The sequence below is a fragment of the Haemorhous mexicanus genome, chromosome 3, assembly GCF_027477595.1.
Source record: "Haemorhous mexicanus isolate bHaeMex1 chromosome 3, bHaeMex1.pri, whole genome shotgun sequence".
NCBI lineage: Eukaryota > Metazoa > Chordata > Aves > Passeriformes > Fringillidae > Haemorhous > Haemorhous mexicanus.
Window position 1 is genome coordinate 99,499,249 of NC_082343.1, and position 23,689 is coordinate 99,522,937.

Here is a 23,689-nt window from a genome sequence, read left to right on the forward strand (position 1 = left end):
TTCATTCTTCAGCACTCTTAGTGACATAAGAACTAGCAAATCTTTCCTAAACAAAAATGATTTTTTTTGTGTCTCTAGAGTAGCCAGATTAACTGATTTTCATAGATTGACTTTCTTTACTAGATGGAAACTTATTACTGTATGATTCCTAGCCCTATATTTTTTCCCTCCTGAATAATCTTTACAGATTAAAGAAATATTTTTCATAAAAGAAAGTACAGATTAAAAGTCTACTAAAAGCAACCTAAGACAGGCAACATCATAGTTTTATTGATACCATTGCAAACAATGGTATCAATAAACATTAGAAAAATCACTGATACATGTTTATTCATTTAGTAAACAAAACACAGAACATCCCAAATAACACTGGGAAGCAATATTGAAGATATCTTCACACTAATCTTCAAAATGCCAAAAAAAATCACTGTTCTATACTAATTTTTTGAAGATAAAAAAAATATTGACTTATATTCCCTACTGAGAAACAGAAATCATACCGTTTTCTTTTATTTTCCAACAAAATTAAACTGAAAAATCAGTTTTAGTCAATGAGTCAGAAAAGCACTGTGGTCAATCTTTGTAGCAAATTTATTTCCTTTGCTTCTTTTGCTGCTACTTTGCCATTAATTACATAGTAATAATTGATAACTATTATTTGCCATTATTACTTCCAAATAATTAGAACAAGATCAAATATTCTCCTTTTCTTTCTGTTTTCTCTTTTAGCTTCTTGAGGTCTGTATGACTTTCCTGAACTGTTTTGCAATAATTGCAGCCTAATTTTCAATGAAGTGCTCTAAGTGTCCCTTTGAAGACGCCAGAAGACATTTGTCAAGTTATTTCTAAAAATTAAAGTGGGTATTTGACTAGCAAATTCTAAAAGCTCTAAATGATATCTCAGGAAGAAAGTTGAAAGATTAACTTGAGCCCAAAGCGTAGTTCGTTCTGGAGCTTAACACCTAGAGATATTCCTGTTATGACATCACCATCTTACCAAAATACGGGAAAAAAGAGAAGAATCATGGGAGGAAAATAGACACATGAACAAAATAACTAATTTAGTATTGTGACAACTTTTTTTCATCTTACACGTTAGACAATTGGGACAAAACTAATAATCTAAGTCGTACTCAGCCATGTCTCTTACCATTTACACTCAGCACCATACTAACAGAGGAGTACCCTATGGTGTTGCGGGCAACGCACTCATAGCGACCTTCGTCGGCTGTGCCAACATCGCGAATGGTGAGAAACCCCTCCGGACTAACATGAAATTTTCCACTCTCAGTAACCTGGACTCCATCCTGCAGGAAAGCCCAAAGTTTACTCATTCAAAACACACTCGTTTTCATACATGATTTTTTTGTCATCTTTTTCTTTTCTGCTTTTATGTTTTATTTTATATTTCTATTTTGTATGCCAAATTCACAGTCAGATAGTTTTAAATAAGCTTAACTAGAAAAATCACATGTACTTCTAAAATTACTCATTATTACAAATCAAAGTATTTTAATGGGCTTTCACCATATAAGATCTATGACCCAAAAATAAGATAACACCACTTAGGAACATACATATTTTATTTTTCTCAAAATTAACCAACTGATATAGATCTCAGGACTTTACGTATATCAGTTCTTCATGCGCTACACATTTAGAAGATATTTAAGGTTCATTAGAGTAAATGTCTAATATTCACTAATTGAAGAGAAAAATATAATCAGAAAAATTGAATATCAATATTAGCAACTCATTAATTCACTGGTAACTCTGCTAATACTGTATAGTTTGATATAGCAATTATTACATCAATAGCCACAAAGACATTACCAGAAAATCAAAGCCACAAAGACATTACCAGAAAATTACCAAAGTCTGTCCTGGCTGGTCTCAACCTAGCAGTAGCAATTGGCTCCAATGCACCATTTCTTATTGTTTTATATCAATAATATAATTGAAAGTGTGAATATTAGTAGGCTATTCACACAGAACTGTGACTAAATACAGACCTTTTAAAGCATACGTTATGAATTTAAGCTGGTCTGCATAATAATTTGCATAAGTACATATGTATATTTACCTATATAAAATTCAGGTTTAGTATCTATATACATGCTCTGTATTACATACTTACTGATTTGACTTCAGGTAATGTTTTCAGACACAAAGGAAGAAATAATTTGGCAATGTGCACTTTCAATAATTAATTATGAAGAGATGGAAAGGCCACTGCCTCTCTGGAATAACTGAAAATGTAGTACCTTATTCCATGTAATGACTGGCTCTGGCTCTCCTTGAGCACTGCATGGAATCTGCACGTTTGTGCCAACCTCCACTGTCATGTCACTGGGAACACTGGCAAATACAGGAGTCACTAAAAAAAAAAGCCAAATGATACACTGATAAATTATGAAATACAACTTGTGCAAAAGAAAATCAAAAAATAGGTTAGCACTCTGTTTTTATCAGTTACTGAATATTTCTTAATCTATTACATGATTCTATCTGCAGGCTTTTAGTTGCTTATAACTTCATTTTAGGGATTAAATTCTCCTTGAAGAAACTAGCTACCCATGGTGTGGATGTATATTCTTTGCTGGATAAAAAACTGGCTGGTTGGTCAGGCCCAGAGACAGTAGTAAATGGAGTTACATCCAGTTGGTGGCCAGTAATAAGTGATATTCCCCAGGGCTCAGTACTGGGGCCAGCCCTGTTTAATATTTTCATCAATAACCTGGCTGAGGGGGTCAAGTGCACCCCAAGCAAGGTCATAGACAACATCAAGTTGGGTGGGAGTGTTAGAGAGTAGAAAGACTCTGCAGAGGGAGCTGGACAGGCTGAATAAATGGGCTGAGGCCAATTTTATGAGGCACAACAAGGCCAAGAGCCAGGTGCTGCCCTTGGATCACACCACGCCCTGCAGTGCTGCAGGCTGGGGACAGGGTGGCTGGAAAGCTGCCCCTTGTTAAAGAACCTGATGGTGCTGGTTGACAGCAGCTGAACATGAGCCAGAAGTGTGCCCAGGTGGCCAAGAAGGCCAATGGCATCCTGGCCTGTGTCAGCAATAGCGTGGCCAGCAGGACCAGGGCAGTGACTGTCCCCCAGTACTCAGCACTGGTGATGCCCCACCTCGAGTCCTGTGTCCAGCTGAGGGCCCCTCACTACATAAAAGACATTGCAGTGCTGGAGCATGTCCAGAGAAGGGCTGGTAACAAGTGACAGGACAAGATGAAATGCCCCTAAGTTGCACCAGAGGAGGTTTAGATTAGATACAGGGAAAACTTTTTGCATAGAAAGGGTTGTCAAGCACTGGAACAGACTGTCCAGGGAAATTGTAGAGCCACCATCCCTGGAAGTGTTCAAAAAATGCGTGGATATGGCACTTAAGGACATGGTTTAATGGTGAACATGGTGGAAGTGCTACACTGACAGTTGGACTTGATGAAAGGTCTTTCCCAACCTTAATGATTCTATGACCTTATTTCTGATGTCTGTTTCAGGATGATTTTAAAGTACTCTTAACTTTTAACATAATAGGCCAGCAGTTGTCAAAACCACTTAAGTCCCATGAATTTAGAGCTCTGAAAAATATTTCTGTTAATAGCTATACTTGTACAAAGTCATCAGAATGAATATTGCATTAACTTGTCATCTTTACTTTTTTGTTGTTTTAATTTAAGTAGCGACAACTGCAATTTCTCAGAAAACAAAAGCAAAACCTTCCACAACTCATTCAAGTGAGTCTCAGCCTGACTTGCTGAGGCACTGAGTCTTGACAGAGCTCCTACCTCCATGACACCTATGAGCCTCAGTCCTTAAAAGATCAAAAAACCACCTTCAGTTCTAAGGACAGAGTACACTGCTATCTAAATCCACTGTGAATAAAATTAATGTGTTTATAAACTAATTTTCTTCAAATCCAAACTGATGCCTGGCACTCAGATATCCTCATAAGAAACACATACAAGATTATGAAGACATTAAGAATTCTATCTCTGCTGTAACATACACTGCAATGTTACTGATGTCATGATACTGATATTTAGAGGGGAGTGGGAGAGGGTGGAGGGCTGTGCTTTTACAGAGAAGTAAGTATGTGGCTCCACTGCACTCCTTTATACTACCAAAAAAATCTGGCCCTACTGATAAACTGTACACAACTGTGTAAAGGACCAGCCAGAAACCAGTTCAAATAAGGCATGCAGAGGCAGGTGCCCAGCACTGTGATGTAAGAGAGTCTGGCCCTGTGGGTGTGAGCTGAGTCATGCCAGCAAACAGACCTGGACAATTAATCTGTACTTTTTAACATCGGTTTAACCACAGTGACCAAGGACTAAACATTCCTCAGATGAACAGCCCTTTTGTTAGAAGCTCAAAAGAAGAACATTTCTCTTCTTGCACAATTGAAAACAGCATTGCAAATAATCTGTGGAGAGCTCCAATTTCATGCTACGTATTCAGCCTTTCATCTTGCATTTGCTATCTTTAACCTTGTATTTACTACCTGACTGAATTTTGCAACCCAAGTTGCACAAAAATTGTTTTATTAAACTTTACTCAAGTCCAGTGAAATTTAACACAGCTGGAAAGCTATAAAACTTTTTAAAACCGATACTTTTTTCTATAATTTTAATCAACATTTTATATAGGTTAGAAAAAAAAAATCTCAATTTTGACGAATCCATTGCCTAATACTACTCTTAACTAGGAAAAATCAATAGAATTTTTTTTTTTTCTGACAAACTTCTAAGCTCATTTGAGCCCGTTTTACTAATATACAGTTTTTAAGTTAGGTCTATAAAAAGAAATGCTTTGAGTTGCATGTTTTATCTCCTTGAATTCAGTTAAACATCAAAGTACATAAATAAATTATGAATGGTAATATGATTATAATTTATCCTAGAAGTAACTTACTTAGGGTTTAATTGAAAAAAAAGCATAAAAATGGAGTTTGGGGTTGGTGTTTTAGGACTCTCTTTTGTGTCAGTTTATTTTCGGTAGAAAGAATGACTTTTCTTTGTGAAGTTCATTTTGCCTCTGTAAAATGAAGCGTTCTGTTTCTGGACATGAAACATTATGTTAATAACACCACTTAACTAACATCACAGAGCCTTATTGGAAACTAGACTTTACACAAAATTTAAAAAAAAAAAAAAAAAGTAACTCAGATAAACCTCTTTCCCAGAAGACAGACTGTTCTAAAGGAATGATACCCTGCACAAAGACTGGTAAATGTCCAGACACGTTATTTGTTGGAAAACAGCTGGGATCTACAAGGAGATATCCTCAGAAACAATCAATCACACATGGTACTGTGTATTTTAGTGTAAGCTTAAATATTTCTCTTTTTTCCTTTTTTTTTCTTTTTAGCAGCAGTACATGGGCTGTACCTCTAGGCTGTACAGTCAGGTACACAACGATCCGCTGGGATCCGATGATGTTGACAGCCTGGCATTCATACTGTCCCTGGTCATGCAGGGCAACCCTGGAAATCCTCAGCGTTCCAGAGGACAGAACTAGGTGTCTTCTGTCAACAGACAACTGGCCTCCTGAAACACACAACAACAGCATTTGCTCTCTATAGCAACAATGTCCTTTCATGTCAGAAAAAGGGAAACCCAGGTTTTAAATTTGATAAAACACTGGAAAATATTAAAGTTTATTAAAAAAAAACCCAAAACAAAACAGACAAGAAAAAAAGTTTGAAATCTTTACTTCTTAGAAGATAAACATGAAAAGCAAACACATTATACATATGCACACAATCATAATTCTTATTTCTTCTCTGTTTGTGATAGAAATAAATATTTTCCTTCAAAGGAGCATGCTAAAGCATCCAAATGAGAAGGTATAAAAACACCAACATGTGTTACTGCTCATGTCATATTATTGCCATGTGTGTAAGGCCAATTTATCTCATTGGCCTAGGCCTATAATCTACAGAAAAATAGACATGGCCCTGAAAAAAATGTAATATAAGAAAAATGGATTTACAACAATGTCTGTACCCTATCCTTTCTTTCTGAACATTTCATTTGATTGGAGCAGTCTAAGCAGAGAGAGAAACAGGGAAATTATCAGCATCAAAATGATGAACAATTTGTTAAGAATCTGCTTTATGTACCATAATTTAGAATTTCCTAAGAGCTATTTAGCCTGCTAGAGTTTTTTCACTTGAATCAAACGGAATTCTTGCTTACTGATAAAACATCCACTACAATATTTCTTCCTGCTGGATTTGGCTTAACGCCTTTAAAGCCATAATTTGATGACATAGTCAGAGCAGAGTGCACCCTGTTGTTTCTGTCAATGTGCATTAAGTGACAGAGACGCTGGTACAGTTACAGGCTGGACTGTTCTGGTTTCTGAAGAGAGCACATCCCACCTAATTTCAGACCTCCAGTTAATGACAGCCATCTCCGTTTTTTCTGCAGTACAACAGCAGTGATACATACCGCTACATGTAATGTGCCTCATATTTCTCAAACTTTTATTATCAGGAATCTATTATGGACACATATTTTACTGACTCTTTTTTACTTAATAACGAAAAATGCTTGGGCAGCTATCTCCTGTGGGACACCTTGCCTTTCCCAGCTAAAGGGGAAAGAAATGAACTCTGTTTCCTTCAGAGACTGAAACATCTGAACAAATACACGCAGTTCCTTTCAGTAAAGAAGTGATTCCAATATGGCTGCTAAACTATCCTGGTAGTTTAAAAGTAAGATTGGAACACACTTACCTCCTTTAGTCCAGGCAATAACAGGCTGGGGATAACCTTGTGCTTCACAAGGGAAGTCAACAGTTTGTCCCTCGATCACTGTTTTGTCTTGTGGAGTGACAGTAAACTGAGGTAGAGCTACAGAAGAGGAAACAAAGCCATTTCAAAAAGACTACTGAAAAATGCATGACTAAATTACATACTATTTCCTGTGTAAGTTGAAATAGTTCATATTGGTAGGAAGACAGATGCTAATGGGATTCTTTATATTGTGACCCCTAGAGAGAAGAGAGTTAGGGCAGCCACTTGTGCAAAAGGAACATCTCTCTCACAGCCTGGTCCTGCTGTCAGTGAAGGCATGTGGGATCTACTGTGACAGGTACAAAATAAGAGGTGCAGTACAACTTGTAGGATCAAACATAAAGTCCTCCTTGGATTAAAAATATTGTCTTCTCTTTCTCTCAAAACTTCCCAGGTAAATTGTAAAGAAAAAATAATGTAATCAAAGCCTTCTTGAGCTGCTTCTTTTCTTCCATGAAAGCAGTGAGTGGAGCGTGGGGCAGATTCAGCAGTAACACTGTGCACTAACTGCTCACTACGTGAGAAGTATTTATTCAGCTCTCAAAACACAATTATTCACTGGTAATAAAAGAACAAACCACACAGAGAAGTTGTTTTGTATAGCTTTAGAACTCATTAAAGAGGTATTTGCAATCTTAACTGTTTGCCAACTAAAGACTTTAACATGAAAACAGAAGCAAACAAATTTAAAGGTTACTTTAAATATTTTGGAAATAAAAGTTCCAGCACAGAAGTGTTTGCAAAAAAATATTATCTTTATACACAGGAGACTTATGATAGTTGATCTCAAATATTTATAATCACACTATTGACATACAATATCAAAATTAGTGCAATCAGAAGTTAGAGTACTTTGACTTTTACTTTGCAGAAAAGCTGTGCTAATGCCTCAGCTGGCAGAATGATAGCTTCTACCAAACTCAGCAGAAAATGCTTCCACATTCACTGAAATGTCTACAAAAGAAAAGTGGCACAGATCTGTAATCAAAACTCCATTTCTAGTTCTCCAGGCACAAATTTTAATCTCTTGCATTTCTGCCTGTTACAGTAAATATTTAATCATTCAAAAAATTTGACACTGCCTGTTTGCTCCTCCATGCAAACAAAAGAATTTAACTTTTGAAAACATTAAACTTCTGATAATAACCACTGAAACATAATTTTCAGGGAAATAGTATATAATATCTTACTCTCTGTGTAATGTATAGCAAGTTCCCTATGGATCACAATAGTGCAATTAGAGGCAAAAACTCTTATGTTTTTAGTTTGGCTCTGTCAACCCAGAAGAAAAGACAAATCCACACAATTTCAAGCAGTATGTGTCTCCCAGGTTAACACGATTTACCTTGGACTATGATGTATGCAGTGGCGTGGATGTTATCTATGGTGTTAGTTGCAAAACAGGTGTACTCGCCACTGTCCTCCTGCTTTACATTTTGTATGTAAAGTCCTCCTGACGAAGTTATGGTGACACGAGGGTCATTTGGCAGAGGGGTTCTGTCGCCTTTGGTCCAGGTAATTCGTGGCTGAGGGTGCCCGGTTGCACTGCACTCCAAGGTCACGCTCTCTCCAACCAGCACTTCGGTGTTTTGGGGGTGAATCACGAAACTTGGCCTGGCTGTGAGAAAACAGCAATGCCTAAATGCAGCTTTTAGCTTGCACAGCTCTAATTTAGACAGATATAGTCTGTAACTGGGGACACCTGGGGGCTTTAATAGCTCTAGGATACCTCTAATCTTGGAGCAAACTCTGCCTTGCTTTAAGTCTAATCTAACTGCAGACACCAATAAATAAAAACACAAGCTCATAATTGCTCTGAAGTTTTTTTCTCAACTCCCAGTAAAATAATTTTCAAACATTTTGCTCTCCTATGCTGATCTTTTTATAAAGGTCTCTTCATAGGCATGGACATTGAGACCCAAAACACAAACAGTCTAAAAATTGCTGTGGGTACACAAAAGCCAAAACTGATTAAGCTACATTTTAAGTAACTTTTCTCAAGTACATGAGTAATTTGCAGTGACATTTTAAGTTTACCTGGTGCTGTGTGTCAAAACAAAATGTTCTAACAGCAAAGACCATGTTTTAAAAACATTACAGTCCTGGACAGGAATTTAGTCCTTGCAAACATGAGGCCTTGGCTAGACAGAGCTAAAAGGTTCTTGAGCAAGGATGGCTGCACAGGGTGTGCCCAAGCTTCCACGAGTGGCCTGTTCAGCAGCTTGTGGTTTTCAGTATCCAGAGAGAACGTTACTGCATTGAGAAATGTTGCAATGCACAGCCTCTTCTCCTAACCCTTCTACAGCCTATGAGACTATTATAAAAATTGCATGCTACAATAAACATATTAATTAACCAGCTGAGTTGTACTTTTGTTCTAGGGATATTATATCTTCATGATCTAGGTCTTAAGAAGCCCAAGCCCAACAAATCCACATATCAAGCACCAAAACATTTTATTTCTCAGCAATCTTATTATCTAAACAACTCTCCATCTGAAGGCAAAATTCAGACTTAATGTTCTTTACCTGGTGACTCAAAGTATCTAAGAGTAACTTCCTGAGTTTTCACTTCTCCAGCCACATTTTTTGCCATACATTGGTAAATGCCTTGGTCTGTTTCTTGAGTATTCTGAATCATCAATGTGCCATCATCTAGCAAATTCAGACGGGAATCTTCTTTCATACTGAGCTCATTACTGAGAAGAAAAGGATCTGCTAGAGTTAAACCTTTAAATCACAAGTGCAGAAAGCTCCCTAATAATAAAATCCAGGAGATAAATTACCCCAAATAACTTGTGGGAGGGAAACAACCTTTTACTTTGTTAAAAATAATGCAACTTTACATTTCCTCCTAAAGAGAAGAAGAGGAAAAACAAATCATCATATTTTGCTTTTGCAAGTAATTATTCTTCAAAATGAAAAGTTAAAATACATTTATGAGGAAAAGCTTACAGGAAAAAAAAAAACAGTGAACAATACTCATACCTGGTCTTTAACAGGCTGTTCTAGTTGGCAAAAAATTAGAACTGTTTCCACTGGAAGTATGTCATGCAAGTTCAAAATTCAAGATACTTTCTGCTAGGAGAGAGGTTAGTTGCTATAAAACCATCTTTGTGCCAACCTCTGCCTGGATTGTTCAGGAAGCACTAATGAACCTGATTATATTTTTTACTGGTTTAAAATATAACTTAAAGTCAGGTCTTCAGGTTAGGTCATGGATGAAAAGTTTCTGTGATGTAACCTAAGAAGTCTTAAGGGGTTTTATTAAAGGAACTGTTTCTCAGTCCACCCCTTACTACATGATGAAGAAAGCACAGAGGCAGGATGAGATCACACCTCATGTACAAACCCCAGCCTACTGATCTATTCAACATATTGCTCAACAGGCTGATGGCTTTTGACTGAAATCTTGCCATATTCAACTACCTTGCAAACAGCTCTGCTCTCATTCATGCAGCCAGGAAACAAGCCAGAGTCAATAATCTCTCACCCCAAGCTCAAGTTTCTCCTTAAAACTCATATGTATATTCTGAATACGTTTTCTTTGTGTATTATAAATACTTGAGCCAGAGAAAATTTTAAAGAAATAATTATACCATTCAAGTTTAAGGTTCTGTTCTTGACATATTCCATAAATGCTGTGCTTTTGCTGCACAAGGGGTTCTCACTGACATCAGCAGAAAGATATAGAACCAGGACTCTAAATCATGCCATTTCATCAGCAACTGACTAAAATGCTTTATAGAAACTGTAAGGGAATTTATGTTCCAGGTCAGGTTTGTATAAGAGCATTTTTAAACCAAAGTCTGATGTGCCGATGGTAAACTCACAGTTCATGTGTCCATTGCAAGTTCACAGCAGTTTAAGGGGGTGATTTGCTGGCACAAGGCTGGGCTGTGCTGAGCTGTGCCCAGTGCAGCTGGAGGGAGCCAGGCTCTGGGCACAGCCTGAGCAGCCACCCTGCAGCAGGCTAGCCCTTGGGCTCTTTAAAGATAGCCATCCTTTACAGAACCTTACCCCGTCTTCTGAGTGGTAAAGGAAAGAGACGCAGTAGGTTGCCCAGACAATCTGTGCTATCTCCACCCTTAGAGGCTTTTAAGACCCATCTGGATAAAGCAACCTGGTATAATCCTGCTTTGAGCAGAAGGCTGCACTAGAGACCTGATCCAACCTTGGAAACCTCCTCCAACCTGAATTACACTACAATCTTATGATGTAAAGACTTGCCTGCCCTCCATGTACTGGTTTGAGGAGGCTGGAAACAGATGTCTCACTCTTCTCCTGGGACAGAGGTCAACCTTGGAGGGAAGATACCTCTGAGGAGCTAGGGCTCCAGAAAGAGTTCTCTGAAACTTTAATTGTATCCAGCTGGAGTCCTCAAAAAAAAGTATCTTTTGCTCCACCCCAAAACATATGCAAATGCTAAGTAATCTACAGTCTGTACATACAACATGTCCACATGTCCTAGTACTTACATATAAACGATTTTAGTATTACAGGTGTGAGCAGCTTTGCAGGTATACTACAGCTGAAGATCTTACAAATAGTACTAGAGTAAAAATACTTTCTAATTACCAGCTCTTAAATGTTTAAAAATATTAATAAAAAGCTATGGACCATCATTACTTCATATGCTTATTTTAATTATAGCACATTTTTGCTGTAACTATTTCATATATTACCAAATTTATCACATGGACATGCACACAGAAATGTACACACACACACAGAGGCAAATGTAATTACAAGAAGTTTCTCTCTTCCTCTTTCAAACTTACTTGTTTCGAAGCCAGATAATTTCTGGTTTAGGATTGCCTTCAGCCCTGCAAGTGAAGTACACTGTATTCCCTGAGGTAACGTCCACATCCTGAGGTTCTGATGTAATTCTTGGCCTCTCTATATCAACAATAAAACATACAAAGAACTCTTACTTATTTTAAAACTACTAAAAACTGGTAAATAAAAGTATTTCCACACATCTTGTAAAAAATATTTTTCACCAATGTTTTGACTTAAAATACATAAATGCTTAGTCAGGATTAAATGCACTCTTCCCTGTGCTAAAGTGACTGTGGGATTTCTGACCTCCTTCATTGTTCCTTAGGACCTTTCAGCAGACTGGAAATAGATTGTGCAAATTTGTATCAGGTTCTAAAGCAGCTGTTTTATTTATTTGAACAGAGATTCAAATTGCCTATGAAGGAAAAACTTTAAAGCAGCAAGCAAAAGTGCCATTTAAAATAACTTCCTCTAGATAAGTATCAGTGCCTAACATGCCTCACAGAATAATTTGTACAGCTTGCTTCCTGCAGTCTCCATACTCAGGCTCCTTAGATGTGCAAAGAGCTGCTAGGATGCCATGTGTATTATTCTTGCATCAAATTCCCTTTGTACTATCTTTTTCAAGAACCTTGTAGATGCTTATGGTCATAGTTCTCTTGATCAGAATTATACCAAACACATAACCAAAAGGACAATTTAATTATTTTATACCTTGGTTTCATTATGTGAGTGGGCAGGCAGATGCCCATAGCTTGAGGAGAAATCTGCATTTTGATTTCAGAACACAAGAGGTACTGGGCCAAGTCACAGGGTGCCCGTGGGGCCAAGTTTTTACACCCCTAGGGTGAAGGAATATACACAAATAAAAGCATTACAAAGGTGCTTTTCCATTAATCCTCAGTGGCAGATGATTCCAGTGCCTGCGTGGGGTACTCCTATTAATTATAGCTATGTAAAAAAATAATTCAGTGACCCAACCCCAATTCCTTCATCAACAAAAATTTTAAAGGCCAGAACTGTGTCATCAGGGGCAATTCAGTAAAGCTTCTTTCTTTCCTTTCCCTCATATAGAAGGGAATAAATGACATCAAATAATACTATAACATTATAGACCCTAGCTGGCAATCCTGCTATGACAAGAAGTGAAATATAAAAGGGAAAATTAAACTCCTTCAGGACAATCACCTTTTGTTCTTCAAGGGGAAATTTCAAACATGGTTATATTTGTTTCATTAAAGATAGGCTGAAGGGTGAAAGCAATCAATCCTGTCAGAAGCACACAAAATCAGAAAAGGAACACAGAGAGTTTTCTAGAAATAACCAATATTATCCAGAGGTGGTCGGTGTTAATAAACAGAACAACAAATTCCAACTCCCCCAAAAAATACAGTTTAGGTACATGCAGTGCATTAAAATAAGCCATCAGGACAAACCCACCACAGTTCAATTCCTCCGGTGTTATGGTGGCCACCGATCTCCCCTGGATCCTGCGCGGGTACTCGCAGGTCGCAGCTGCCTGAGCGTTACCCGACTCCGCGTACGTCTTCAGCAGCTCCGCCAGCCACAGGATCTCGCAGTCGCAGTGGAGAGCGTTGGAGTCCAAGCGCCTGCACAAAACAAGGAGCAGCCACAGCTCCGTTAGCAAGCCTCAGCCATCTTTTTCTAGGACCAACGTGTTCTGTAAATGGAGCAATGCCTTTATCTGGGGACACAGACAACAGCCAACATGCAATACAAGTGAGGGTTGCTTGCTTATAGGCATTCTGGTAGTTTTTATTATAAGAATGTGTATTATTTTTACTACTCGAAGAACAATTTATGCATATTATTTAGTCTATAAAACAATGATTACAAATAACCCCAATATAGGAAATAAACTTCAGTCAGTAACTAAAGAAAATAGATATAAAACAATTTAAGCACATAAACAACTGGAGCACAGTTAAGGAAAAAAATATTTACTATTTAAAACAATTACACCATAAAAGGCATTTGCAAGGAAGAAAAATATTGCAAGAGAAGATACAGTCTAATTGGGTTATTATTTCATTAGCTCAATAATAATTCAATCTACTTACAGTCTCTTCATAGATTCTAAGTGACTAAATGTTCCAGGAATCAAATGAGCTATTCTGTTGTTATGCAAAAACCTGTTAAAAACACAGAAATATGCCTGTAATAATTCAGATTTTGTGATGCATGCATTTCATTTACATACTTCTGGAAGGTTTTCAAGATACATTAATCTAAGAAAATTTAAGAAAAAAAAATTGAACCTGTTCAGTAACTCATTGTCTGGTATTTTTTAAGTGTCCTCCAAGGTGTACTTGGGTATGTCCATGTGGGGAAAAAAAAGCCATAAGTAACTACAAGGAAGGGAGTTCATAAGCATTCAAATTAGAAATTAGAAAGTTCCTAAATAAATAGTCTAGTTCTTCATTCATAACATTTATTTTAGACCAAACATTGATAACAGATCTTTGGGAAGCAGTTTTGCAAAAGAAAAATAAACCACAGGCAATGCTCACTTCTGCACGCCTCTAAGGTCAGCCTCACCAAAGTACTCTTGGAAAGACTATGTAGTAGTTACAGTAAAAAAAATTGGATTCAAAACCCTCAATGGCGATGATAAAAATATTATTTTTTAGTTTAAAATGCTTGATTTAATTCAAACAAGGAAACAAGCTGTCTTCTGAATCTTACCCCAAGAAAAACAAACTTACAGCCTTTCAAGTTTTGGAAGATGAGTAAAGGATTCAGGTTCCAACGTTTCTATTTGATTAAAGTGCAGATACCTGAAAATATGTTAAACAAAAAGAAAAATGCTGAAACAATTTTCTTGGTGAAATATTTTAAAGAACTTATTGTTTCCATAATGTTTACAGATCTACAAGGCCATAGTGACATAGCAGCTTTTTTCTGTTACCATCTGAATCGCATACTTGAATCTGAGAAATAGAAGACATGACAAAGATGTGTTTGCAGATCACTATATTGAGTGTGTGTGTGTGTGTGTGTGCACATACATAAGCAAAAAAGCCCAAACATTGCTTTGAAGATTTTGGAGATAATACTTTGAACACTATTTTGTCAACTCTGATGCCCATTGTATGCATGCTTGAATAAAATTATCAAAAAAAGAAAGTTACTATTTTTTAATAGGAAAAATGTTAGAGATTATTTAGAAAACATTTACAGTTTCCAGCACAATAATATTTTTCATGGCCAAATGTTTTCATTTCCATGAGGGAAAATTTCAAAAGATGCTGAGAAATCATCTTCTCTAGTCCACAAACACTGGCATTTAAAGCTGTGAATGTTCTCAAAACCAAATTTGTAATATAAACCCAAGTTTGACTAATTTGACTTTAGACTACTGGCTTCCTAGCAACTGGTGCTGTTTGATGCTCTCTTGATGCTTATGCAAGCAATGAACATTACACAACAGTAAATCTACACAGCTGTATGCTGTAAAATTGACAAAGTTATCATAAGAAGACAATTAGCCAGACTATTAACCTGTAACTATTGTGAAAATGGACTGCAAAGGCAGGATCATTCCAGCATCTAATATTTTGTGGAGCTACCTCTGAACCTTGCAGATGAGAATACAAGATGTATGGATAAGACTGGCGCAAGAAACTGTGACAATGATTTATAAACTTTGGATCTTGATTATATCCAAATGTATTCAAAACCCTTTAAGTTTTGTATTCGACCTCTGACAAACTCAGGAACCTCTGGAGAATGTGTATATACAGAAATCACTGCGGTCTGAAGAACTAAAAAGCCTGTCAGCTAAAAACAGTGAGAACAACTCCGAGCTCAGTACCTCCTGAAACACCAATCCCTCAGCCTGACAAGGCCAAGGGCACGGGGACTCGCCCATGCTGAGCCAGAGGGTGGCTGTGCAGAGCGGAAAGCGGGAGCAGCGGTGGTTCCGGCCAAGCCCTTGCAGGGAGCCCTGGAAGGCGCGTGCAGGGGGAAGCCAGGCTCGTGCCTGGCAGCCTCCCAGGACAAGCGCGAGCCAGCGAGCGATGCCAGGCAGCACTGAATGGGGACCACAGAAAAAGCCAATAAATCAGCACGGGTGTGACCAAGCACATCAGGGTGTCACGCCTGCCTACTGCCAGTGCAACGCCACAGAGCGTCTTGAGCACAGAGCATGGTCTTGTCAGCATGAAGAACCAAGAACCGCATCACCTTGCTGGGACTGCCAGTTTTCATCTCCCCTTTAAAAATACAGGGCAATTTCTTCTAAATTAGAAAGACAGGTCTAAAAGGCAGGTATTTCCTGCAAGATTCATTCGATTTGCCAGCAGAGAGAGGAGAGACCTCAGTGAGGAAGGACTGGCAGGACAAGGACTGGGCATGGCCCAGCCATGAGGTGGGCAGGCACCGCTTGCCAGGGGCCAGGGCTCTGCTCATCCACCTTCCAGGATCAGCAGCATTTGGGAGGGGGCAAGGCAAGTTGGGGATCGCTGCAATGAAAGAGTACAAAGGGAAAAATCAGGCACAGCTATAGGGTTTGTTTTGGAAAAAAATTATAAACACTACTTCTTTTGCAGGCAGCAGTGATTTTTTTTCCTTTTTAACTTTTTTAATAATTCTTGCATTTTTATGCCTCATGAGCACCTTGCAAACACATCTCTTTATATTCCAAATAAATTAATCTCCTGTACTTCTTTGGCATTGACAAGGCAAGATTTGTAGGCACCTCTTATTTGAACAAAAATAACATTGGTAAAAGCAGATACAATGAGTCACACAACCCCTTCTTCAGGGCCACAAATCAGGGTGAAATTAGAGAGAAAAAGAAAGAATACCTCTCTCTAGTTTATACATTGCAAAACTCAAAGCTGCAGCCCATAATGGCTGTTTAGTACTCACTGTTAGAATTACAGATGTAGTCAATATGTGCCTGAAAAGTCACCTTGCTTTTCCAAAAAACTTTAAAAAAAAATTTGTTATAAACCTTGCCTTGTTTACAAGCTCACACCACTGCAGATACAATAATTCAGGTGCTGAAGAACATTTTAATAGCTAACTTTACCTATCAGATATCATGCTGTCTAAAGTAGCTCAAAAAAATCAAATCATGAAATCCAGCTGGAAAATACTCTTAACTGCTTCATAGCAGTTGGGTTACCCAAGTTAGTTGGGTATTGCAGGTCTTTAAATTATGACCTAAAATAGTCCTGAGCAACTTATCAGGCAATTTATTAATAGAACAAGGTGTTAAATATCTGGCCAAAATAATTTGTAATTCAAAATAAATAGATACAGAAACAGGATTGCATTTTAAGTCTACAGTAAAGAGAATAAAGAAATCGTTGGCATTATGACCTACACTTTAATCCTGTTTTATCACTTCTATTATTTTCTTCTATGTACCACATTAAAATTTTGTAAAGGTATAATTTATTATTTTAATTAATATGGTAATTTCTTGGATTTAAAATTCACTCTAAAGGTAACCATATTCAGGAAATAATCTCACACTGGCATATCTTTATAGGCATCTTTTATGTTCAGAGTACAAAGCACTAAAAATAGTAGTATCATGTAATAAATTAGATATTAAAAAGACTTTCAGAATGGAAATTGAAAGCAAAAGCATGCAAGAGTGCTTTTTAAATACCTACATATCTTTCCTTTTAAATTCTAAACTCTCTATCAAGAATGAAACAGGAAAGGAAATACCTATAGGGGAAAAAAAGTCCAAATGAAACGCCTCAAGAGGAAGATTAAGATTTTATCAAACAAGCACGGCATAGATTGTCTTTCTTATTATTAATCTCATAGGACAAAAATTTACCATAAAATTCAGTGCCAGTGGCATTGTTCACAGTACTAAATTTAGGATTATACCTTATGTATCTTTGTAGTTTTTGTAGGTGACGACTTTTATTAAATATGCTAATTGTTCTTTTTCTAATAGCACCATCACATCTTTGGGGAAATACTTACCCATTAGCTGAGTATAATCCATGTTCTGAATATTTAAACAGCACATTTGCCCTTTTGGTTATTTGAATAAGAATGAACAAACATATACGTTCCATATTTATCAAAGAGCTTTCCCTGCTCAGGGACAACAAGTAGCAGCCTTGAACCACAAGGAAAAATATTTAAATGTATGTTGTGATAATTATATCAAATATTGGAACAGGATACTTATGGAGATTATGGAATCCTCACTGAAGACTTTTAAAATAAGACTAGACAAGTATCTGTTTCCAGTTTGTTGTCCCTAGTTGATCTTAGAATAATAAGGATTAATTTCTCAAGGACCCTGTCATACCTCTTAATTAATTTTCTGACATAGAGTCATGCAAAAATCAGGAACTTGTAGTATAAAACAAGAAAATAAATAGCATCACTTCAAAAATACTGAAATCTGAAAACTGAATTGACATAATTAGACTTAGTATAACAAACTGTATCACTATATGTTAGTTAAGGTTTTTGTCTATTAATTCCCCAAAAATATGTATATGTGTACATAAACTACAATATAACTAATAACAGCTTATAAAGAACAAAATTAGTATGTTAATATGAAAGTTAAAAGAAAATGCATAACTAGGATTAGGTGAAGAGATTTAAATAATTCCATTAATATTTGAGGATGCCACTAGGTAAATACTGGAGAGTTCACATTTTGTCCCTGATACCTACAATTCATAAGCTGAGATCTCAAAAATACGCCAGATATTTGGAAGGAAAGCAATGTATACACATCTGGAAATGGACACACCATTTAGAGCTAGATCTTGGGATCCAAACTCATGACCTCCCCAGCAGGGTATTTGTGACATTTCAGGTGGGATTCAGTTGACAAGCCCAGGCACAGAGGCACAGAGCAGCTGCCTAAGCCCAGGCACACAGAGGGAGCCCTCCTTGCCTTTCGGGAGCTCTGTCTGCCTTCCGGCTGCTGCTCTGAAAAAATGCAAGTTTCCTGCTGCTTTCTGCTGTCTGTGCCAGACCCAAACATATGTCTTGCAGATTTAACAGTGCCTAAACTGGTACTAAGCAGCTACTTTTCATCAACTCTCTCCCTTCATGCCCAGCCACAGGTGAAAAGTTAGGTGACGAAGCACGTATGGCTCAATGTGTTCACGTACCTAAAACTGGCAATTTTTCTTCAGAATTTATCCTAGCACAAACAGGTTTCAAGATCTGATTCAAAGATCTTATTTTCTTGGCAGAAATTTCCAAAGGAAAAGCTATTTTGACTACATCAGCAGCTAAGAATTCTGCTTCAGAGGTTTAAGGAGGAGCCTGCCAGCTGCAGTAAATACTTGGTGGGTTTTGTCCCTTAAACATGCAACAGTACATCTAGGTTTTAGTTAGTGTCATTTAGATTTAACAACACTTAATTCTGGTAACAACAACAATCACCAAAAATGTGTTTGCTTTGCTGATCAGGTATTTTTTAAAAAGAAACGATCAGTTGAATTCTGCTTCACTGGAGTAGAAGAAATTGCTGTGAAACAAGTCATTCCCTGAAATGTGGTCCACAGTGTCTACTTCTGAGAACTCTGCTGAGCATTGAGAACAGCATTTGGCTGAGTTAACACAACCAGTAGCAAAATGTGTTCGATAACTTGTGGCCACAGAGACCTCAAATGCAGAAACATTGATTTAGCACTGTCAATACAGTTCAAAACTGAAATTAGGATACTTAGAAACTTGTTTGCCAAGGGTAACTCTCGTCTTGTCAGCAGTTTTTCTCCAAAGCTAATGTGATAAAACAGACCCTGTAGAGTCAGAACATATTTTTATGCAAAAGATGTATAAATGCCAAATCTCTCCTAAACTAAAAATCTCAAAGCTTACTCTCCAAAAAATTTATTTCTGTGCCTGCCACTGGCTTCATGTGCTCTCATTTTCCCTCCTGGCAAGCTCTGTGTTTAGGAGGGAAGCAGAAGATCTCTAAAAGGCAGTGAGCTCTGATGCAGGCAGTGGGGTAGCACCTGCCCCCCATCCCCCAGCAGCTGCAGGTGCTGACATGACACATGGGCAGGCAATGAGCAGTCACTCTGCCAGGCTCCATATCCAATCTTCCCAGCCAGAGATGAGACTCAAGCCCTAAGTTTGAATCTCAGTTTCATACTGAATAATGTGGATGCCTCAAAAGTTTGAGCTTAAGCTGATACAGTGTGATATCACTGTAGACAGAGAGGCTTAATTGCCACATGGTGGAGAAGTGCATTCAGAAGGTGTTAATATTCCAAACTGATTTATGTTTTTCAGTAAGAACATAGACCAACAGGACAAAAGAACAAAAGAAAAAAGGACAAATATTGCCACTTGCAGCACATGAGGCTTGTGGCATGGGGAAGAACATTCTTTTGGAAATATTAGTAATTCAATAAATGGGCCTCAGTATTCCAAATTCTACACAGAAATTATGTATTGCTATTAGCATGCAAGTAAGCCCTACCAGTTGCTGTCAAAACTGGTAGGGCTTATTTGCAAATAATTTCTAGAGTAAAAGGAGAAGGAAGAGAAAGGCATTAAGGGAAAAAAAAATACATGTTTATATACTTTTTATAATTAACAATTTTGTTTTACATAAAAGCTCCTCCTCCAAAAGGCATCTATTGCACTCTAAAAGGAGCATGTATGATTTTATATCCATATGAAGTGTCATTTTATTTCATATATACTCTGTGTTTACTAATATCCATTTGAGGTTTACAGTAACAGGGAAACTGGTACATATGGAACACTTACAATACACTGATACCTTTCAGGAGTTTAAAAGTTTATATTTAGCTCCCAATTTATACACTACAAAACTCACTGTTTTGCTGCTGTTATTTGGCAGTCAAACTGAGAAACAACTACACATTTACAGTATTTTTCTTTTTCTAAACATTATCCCAATGAATGTAGAGCAATGCTTTCTGATCACAGAGTAACAGAATTGTTAAGGCTAGAAAAGACATTTAGGATTTTCAAGTCTAACCACCAGTGTATCACCACTATCATGTTCATCACTAAACCATGATCTCAAAGTGCCATATCCAGTCATTTCTTGAACACTTCCAGGAAGTGTGACTCCACTGCTTCCCGAGGCAGCCTGTTTCAATGCTTTACCACCCTCTCTATGAAAACATTTTTTCTAATACCAATCTAAACCTCTCCTGCAACTTGAGACCATTTCCTCTTGTCCTGTCACTTGTTACCTGGGAGAAGAGACACTCCCCAACTCACTATAACCTCACTTCAAGTAGTGGTAGTGAGAAATGAGGTCTCCACTGAGCCTCCTTTTCCCCAGACTAAACAAGCCCAGCTCCCTCAGCTGCTCCTCACAGGATTTGTGCTCTAGCCCCTTCACTTGCTTCACTGCCCTTCTCTGGACTCACGCCAGCAATTCAATGTCTCTCCTAGAGTGACTATAAAACAAAACATAGTTGAACTTAATGGAATCAATATAACTGGGTTTTGTCATGCTTAGGACTGTATTCTTCATTCTTTTTCAGTAGAAATTGTTAGTCATTATACAGGAAAAGAAGTATGATTTTAATAGATCTTTCTGGAGGACATTACTGAAACATCTACATTGTAAATGATGAACTTCCTTACTTTTTAAACACCTGTATCTGTATGTATTGACTAACAGATATAAATTATAGAAAGGTTTTTATTTAGAAAACTATTCTTGTTTCAAAGTATAACAAAACAGGGTCAAACTTGCAGAGGCTAATTCAGCTTTAGTTATGCTGCACAAAACAAAGTAACTGCTGCAGTGAAAGGAATTGAGATATTATAAAACCTGCAGAAATGAAAGCAGAATCTATCTCTAAGCAATACACATCAGTTTTCAACATTTTCCACAATAATTCTCCTTTGTCAAAGCTATGTAACAATGTATAGTGACATCAGGAATGCAAATCACAAAAAAAAGACAAACATAGAAATGAGGAATTTGACACAGAGATCAACTGTGGTTTTTTCACATGCAAATGATTATGGGGCTCTCTGCCCAACCCAGGGAGTGCAGACGTGCAGAGCATGCAGGTAGGATGTACGGATCAAGGCGTGCACTTTTCCTCTGCAGGGGAACCATGGAGATGACAGCACAGAAGAGAAAAGGCACTTACAGTTGTTCTAGAGAGGCAAGTCCTTTAAATGCTTGCCTGTCAATTGACTGGATTTCATTCTTGTACAAATAGCTGAAACAAGAAACAATCAGTAATATTAGTACACAAACAAGAGCTACATGAAGGTGGAAAAGAAGAATTAAGTTGACACGTGAAGACAGTTTTTCAACTACATATTAGAAAAAAAAATACAAATCAAAAACTAAAACATAAAAATATTCTGTCCTTGAGATTTCATCCCAAATGACTACTCGGAAAGACATAAGTCTGGGGCCTTGAAGGCCCTGAGGCTAACACCTGGGTGGACTTGGGCTTCCCAGTGCTCATGGCACTACTTATTGGATTTTTGTCCCTTGTTCTCTTGATTGGTTTGCCGAAAGTCAAAATAAGTTCAACTTAATGGGACAAAATTGCATTAGAAGTGCCTTTACCAGACACACCAGGGATGGCCTCTTGATTTCTTTAAAATACTCATCTGAATACTGGTGCAAATATTCAAATTAGGATAGAGTGGGTCTTTTACTGGACTTGGAGAAAAAACAGTGAGAAATTTCCGTAATTCCGTCTGTGTCACCTTTGGAATATTCACAAAAAAATACAAGTTACAATATTGGTATCACATCCATAAAGCAGCACTGTATATTTGTTTTATCACTGTGCAGAAGTTGGACATTAGGTCCCCACTGATACTTTATAATATAAACAGAATACACATGCAGAGTATCAGTATGATCACACGTGTTGTCTACACCTTTTTTATGGAATTAAAACAAATCAGGAAGGGTCAGTGTATGTGCTCATGTTCATCATGCTCTTAGCAGCAAGGATGGTTTAGTGAGGGGGTATTGGAGGAAAAATCACACAGTTTAGCTGATGACTACAGTTTCTGCATGGAGGCAGCAAATGAAAATACTCTGGGGGTTCAGCGTCAGTCACTCTTTTTGTGTTAGGATAGGCACAGGTTTGTGGTTAAGAACTTTTTCACAATTATTTGACAAATGATTTGAAACTCAGTTAATCAGGCATGGGTTTCTATGGAAAGGGGATGAAGAGACTTTGTACCACAAATGACTTTATTAGCAGGCATCTTATTAGTAGTGGTTTTGGGTTTTCTATTATTACAGTTTTCAGTAACTTACTGGAAATATTGCAAACTCCTTTTGGTGCAACAGAAAAAATACTGGCTCTGCTGGAGGTGGTGGCAGTTTTTACACTGATGTGACAATGGGCAACATTTCACAATAGACCCTAACAAGGAAAGAAGTTGTAGGTATTTGATATGCAACTAATGACAACTTTGGGGAACAATAAGGAGTAGTATCCTTCCTTTGAATCTAAATTAACTTTTCCAATGCACTGCTTGCTGACAATCCAACACATTCATATACAGAGATTCCTGTGTGCTTTTTTAACATAGATATGCATCTGAATAAAAAAGCAGAGCTCTTCGGAGAACAGGTAACATGGAAGTAAAAATTTCTGAGGTTTTTAAAATATTCAAAACCAGAAAAAAATTACTGTCATATGAAATTACTGTAAAGACTTTAAAAATAATTTGAAAACAGTGATTTTATATGTGGAACTGGTTTGTATTCTATTTAAAAAAAAATATTTCATGAGTATTAAAATATTTGTTTTGGCTCAGACTTAACAATTCATTTGAGGATCACAGTCATTACAATTTTCTCTCCTTAATTTTCCTCTCTGATATTCAATTCCTATCTTATTTTCCTGTGAGAAGTTTAAACACGCCTTTTCACTCCTTAGAAAATTTCGAGGACTGATCAGCTGAAGTGTTATTTATCTTTCTAAATACACTTAATTCCACTTGGCAGTGTGAAACCCCTCTTATTTCTGAGTACTAAACTTCTGGTCAGAGCAGAGAATCAATATGGGTTTAGATTGTTTTGAAAACCACCCTCAGTTAATCATCTCTTTCTGGCATTTCAACAATTTTATTCAAAAAATCTGAATTAATCAGATTA

At 37.3% G+C, this 23,689-nt stretch overlaps 1 protein-coding gene across 1 annotated transcript in view; it reads right to left on the reverse strand.

The window, feature by feature from the left end:
- Nucleotides 1-23,689, reverse strand: part of PXDN (peroxidasin) — an 83,120-nt gene that overhangs the window by 26,709 nt on the left and 32,722 nt on the right. Inside the window, exons 4-14 of the mRNA XM_059842821.1 lie at nt 21,705-21,776; nt 14,313-14,384; nt 13,668-13,739; nt 13,027-13,196; nt 11,586-11,703; nt 9,334-9,503; nt 8,151-8,423; nt 6,746-6,862; nt 5,394-5,552; nt 2,265-2,377; nt 1,151-1,307 (exon numbers count right to left, since the gene is read on the reverse strand). Of these exons, the coding sequence (XP_059698804.1) occupies nt 1,151-1,307; nt 2,265-2,377; nt 5,394-5,552; nt 6,746-6,862; nt 8,151-8,423; nt 9,334-9,503; nt 11,586-11,703; nt 13,027-13,196; nt 13,668-13,739; nt 14,313-14,384; nt 21,705-21,776 (1,493 nt within the window). The remainder of the gene's footprint in view (nt 1-1,150; nt 1,308-2,264; nt 2,378-5,393; nt 5,553-6,745; nt 6,863-8,150; nt 8,424-9,333; nt 9,504-11,585; nt 11,704-13,026; nt 13,197-13,667; nt 13,740-14,312; nt 14,385-21,704; nt 21,777-23,689) is intronic.